General features: G+C 34.8%; 1 protein-coding gene across 1 annotated transcript in view; it reads right to left on the minus strand.

Moving 5' to 3' along the window:
* The window catches only part of LOC106869419 (sarcoplasmic calcium-binding proteins I, III, and IV), a 70,351-nt gene that overhangs the window by 27,189 nt on the left and 38,296 nt on the right, over nucleotides 1–4,866 (minus strand). The window contains exon 3 of the mRNA XM_014915151.2: nucleotides 234–286. Coding sequence (XP_014770637.1) covers nucleotides 234–286 — 53 coding nt within the window. The remainder of the gene's footprint in view (nucleotides 1–233; nucleotides 287–4,866) is intronic.

The following is a 4,866-nucleotide window of genomic DNA, read 5'->3' on the forward strand; positions in this document are numbered from 1 at the left end:
GCTTTATGTAAAAGCAGCAAAAATATCGCAAAAACTGTTATCCAGAGTTTCATTTTCCTCAGAGTTCCACGTTCCACAGTTTGCCATTCTAACAAAACTGTCCGACGAACGGGAACGTGAAACTCTGAGTAACAGTTTTAGTGATATTTCTGCTGCTTTTAAATGAAGTATATATATATATATATACACATATGGTTATGCATAGCAGACAGAAATAAAGAATTAATACTAACCTTGATGGCAAGTTCAAAATCATCCCACTCTATCACCCCATCGTGGTTGCAATCTGAAATAATTGAAAAACTGTAATATTAGCTTTCGAAAATAGAGATTTACTTCTATTTTCAAACACACAAATATGTAAACGTGCCGCACCCACGCACGCACTCACACACACATGCACGCACGCACACTCACATATGCACGCACACACGCACATGCGCACACACACACACACACACATATATATTGGGAAAAGTGTGTGTAAGTTGATGTGTATGCATATATATTTTAAAATAACTATAGTTATAAAAGTATTATCTTCCATCACATGTTTGTCATTAAAATTTCTGTATTTTTATGGTTTCAGATTCCAAACTTCCAAGAATCCACACAAAAGAATACAAATTTGATTTTCTATCCGATAATTGATGATGTGACATAAATACATACCTATATACATACGTAAATGCATATATTTATGCGCGTGTAGAAGCCGTAAAATGCAAGTTAAATTTTTTATTATATTAAACAATAGTCCAAGATTGCTTCATATTGTGATATTTCGAGTAAAAACTCCTTATCAAAATAGAAATAGCTAATTATATTAAATTCGGAAATTTTCAAATCCAAACATATAGAAGCTCTACATATGCAGTGCAACGGTTTACGTGGTGCAATGTTGTGTCATCGACAACTCTTTACCTTGTTATCTTGAGCCAGACAAAAGTTGAGGAAAAACAGCTACTGGTGATTATGAATAATTTATACGAACCGGGGCGATGTAGCCGGAAAGAAATTCAATTTTCATCTGCTACAACTGTAAGATATAATTCGCTTTTGTCTCGTTGCACTGCTTAGGCTAATGTATATAAATTTCACGAGATATTCCACAAGAGCAGATGTCTCCTTTGATATTGTAGGTTTTTCTCTTTTTCTTCTGTTTCTCAAGTGACCTTTTGACCTATTAAGCTCATCATTGCACATTTTCTTTCTTTCTCGTCCTTTAACTTGTTATTTCTACATTTTCAGGCACGTGTCTAACTCAAGGCTTGATCCATTCCGCGTGGGATTCTTTTGTTAGTTATTTCTTTTTTTCGCTTTGTTACAAATTCCACTCGTGTTATTTGTGACACTTTTACACACACACACACACACACACACACACACACACACACATGCACACATACACACACAAACACACACGCACACGCAAGCACGCATCCATATGCACTAACACACACTCATATTCACACATATATATATATATAATCGAAGACACATAAAACAATAAATCGATTGCCAAATATACAGTTTTCCGAACCGAAACGAAAAGACACCACGAACAGCAAGATTGTTAAGTAAGGAAATTTCGGTGAAATAAGAGACAGGAGCTTTGAGTACAGAACTCTTTAACGATGAGAGTCAAATTTAAATATATCCTAAGATATAATAAAAACGAGAAATAACGCCGTTATAAGTAACAGGAAGCTACGATAGTTAGTAACGATTTCAATTATTACAACGGTAAAAATAAACTGTTTTTTGACAACGGGAGAAGAGGAACTAACAGTGAAGATAGTTTATTGAGCTGGAAAATCTAAGATAACTACTTGTTTGTAATGAAGAAAAGAAACAGAAAGATAATATAAAGAAGGAATAGAACACAAATAGCTGTTCTACAGAACATATATATATTCTGCGTATTTATAGGTTTTCCACTACAATCTGGTGTGCATCATTATTAGGATTGGTTGAAAGTATTGGGTTTATCTTAATGTATACTTAAAATTATATACACACACATACATATGCAATTAGTATCTTTCTCACACACATACATGCACATATATGCATGTATGCTTGCGCGTAATATACTAGAGAGATAAAGAAAACTATATACAGATAGATAGATAGATAGATAGATAGATAGATAGATAAATAGACACACAGACAGACGGATAAATAGATAGATTTTAAACATCTTGATTTCTATATAGGCCTCCTTTTTTCCAGCAGAATTTATTCTTTTGACATAAACTATAAACAGACTTAGAATAGTCATTAGCCACCGCAGCGAGGTTAACTTTTATATTAAAACCAAAATGAGATTTACTTGAAGACATTTTGATCCAAAGGACAGATAATAATTTAGGGCGCATTTTTCTATTCAACATAATTTTATCTTTATCAGCATCGGTAATATAATTCAAAGATCCAAGCCCCGTCAAGTGCATGTTTGCTATTCATTGATTCGGGGCCGAAGTACCAGAGTCGATGTTATCAACTAACCCTTAAAACTGCTGAATATGTACCTAAATCAGAAACTATTATTCATAAAGCTAGCAAAATTTAGGGCATTAATAAACTTACGATGGGGTACAATATTTCATAGTGTCGATTTGTAAATATTTAGACTTCGATGTGTTAGAAAGTGGTTGAAAGCAATTCATAGCAGCCTGTATATTGTTCTAAAAGAGTGAGTGACAAAAGAGAAACCACTTTTAATCGTAGATAAGATCTTATCTTGTCTAAAATCTGTTTACTAATTATAACAATTACGTATTTGGTAAAAGTTAATAATCTAATAGAACCGCCATTATGGACGTTTGACTGTTAAATTTGAGAGAGGATTCTGCGTATTTAGAGTTGGGAGGCTCCCTTCTATGATTTATGTCTAAATTCAAAGTAATCAGACGATACATTTATGTGTAAATTCAAAGTAATCAGACGATACATTTATGTGTAAATTCGAAGTAATCAGACGATACGTTTATCTCTTAAGTACTTGGTTTGCTTGAATGAATTTACTGAGAATAACTAATTTCCTTCATTTTCGGTTAAGTTCACATAGGAAACGGCTGTTGTATTTTCTTCGTGTTATATTTGTTAAGTGTTTCAAAAGATCATCTCCAAGACGTCGCAGTAATTGATGGACACTCGTTAGACATCCAAACCATTTCAAATTTTACAAGAAAGGAATTAGTTATTTCCTTTCACTGTTATTTATAACAACTTTATAGCTTTAAGATTTCATTCATTAAACTCCACCTTTCACCTTTGAATATCTCCAACTAAGACGTATTATTTTCTCATATAACAAGCTACTTGTCTATCCTTCCCTTCTTGTCATTAATGTATATTTTCCGTGGTGTTTACGCGCATTTCTGTTATCGATCTGTTGTTCTAATATTCCCGTTACAGTTCTGAAAACAGACACGCACACAGACACGCGGGCGCACATAACTTGCTTATAAACATATTGCCAGGAATGTAACTGAACCCTTTGCTACATCTACAATTATAAAGATATCTAATTGGCAGACAAGCTCTAAACTATGATGACGCCATTAATTATGAGGCCGAAACATTGATGCACGAGCTGCAAAGAAAGGGGATTGTTCTATCTCTAGCCATGCAAAACCAATCGAACATTTTTGCCTGATTTCGTGAATTATCGTATTCTTTTACTTGTTTCAATCATTTGACTGTGGCCATGCTGGAGCACCGTTTTTAGTCGAGCAAATCAACCCAGGACTTATTCTTTGTAAACCTAGTACTTATTATATCGGTCACTTTTGCCGAACCGCTAAGTTACTGGGACGTAAACACGCCACCATCGGTTGTCAAGCGATGTTGGGGGGACAAACACAGACACACAAACATATACACACGCATACATACATATATATATATATATATATATATATATATATATATATATATATACACACATATACGACGGGCTTCTTTCAGTTTCCGTCTACCAAATCCACTCACAAGGCTTTGGTCGGTCCGATGCTATAGTAAAAGACACTTGCCCAAGGTGCTATGCAGTGGGACTGAACCCGGAACCATGTGGTTGGTAGGCAAGTTACTTACCACACAGCCATTCCAGCGCTGCTAACAATAGCTGTATCAATTTTATTTGAACCTTAAGTTTTGAGAAAACTTTCACTTCAGTAAAAATGAAGCATACACCACATTAAACTATTTAAATTCATACCTTTGGCCCTTTTCGGTTATTTCCCTTTTAATAGTTTGATTTTAATTGTGCAAACAACGCTTAACAACATGTTACGAAATATTTTTCTGATGAGCAATGGCGGGAGTTGACCACCAAGCGTTATTGTACTGGGCTAAGACGACTGGATGGCAGAACCGTTAGCACGCCGGGCAAAATGCTTGGGGACATTTCGGCCGTCTTTACGTTCTGAGTTCAAATTCCGCCCTGGACGACTTTTCCTTTTATCCTTTCAGTGTCGATAAAACAAGTACCAGTTGAGTACCTGATTTGATATAATCGACTTAGCCCCTTCCCTTTAATTCGAGGCATTGTGCCAAAATTTGAAATCAATATGGGGCAAGACTAAACGTTGTCCATTCTATGGCATGGTAATCCATTCAACAACTTATTCTTCTTATTACAATAATCTCCGAACATTCATGAGTAGGGCTAGAAAAACTACCATTAAACTTCGTTTTCTGTCTATAACGGAGGAATTTGTCAATAATCGGAGAATTTCCTTTGCACAACATTCAATACATCCAACAATTATATCTCTTTGTCTCTCTCTCTCTCTCTCTCTCTCTCTCTCTCTCTCTCTCTCTTCTATATATATGTATATATATATATATATATATATA

This window comes from Octopus bimaculoides, chromosome 10 (genome assembly GCF_001194135.2).
Source record: "Octopus bimaculoides isolate UCB-OBI-ISO-001 chromosome 10, ASM119413v2, whole genome shotgun sequence".
NCBI lineage: Eukaryota > Metazoa > Mollusca > Cephalopoda > Octopoda > Octopodidae > Octopus > Octopus bimaculoides.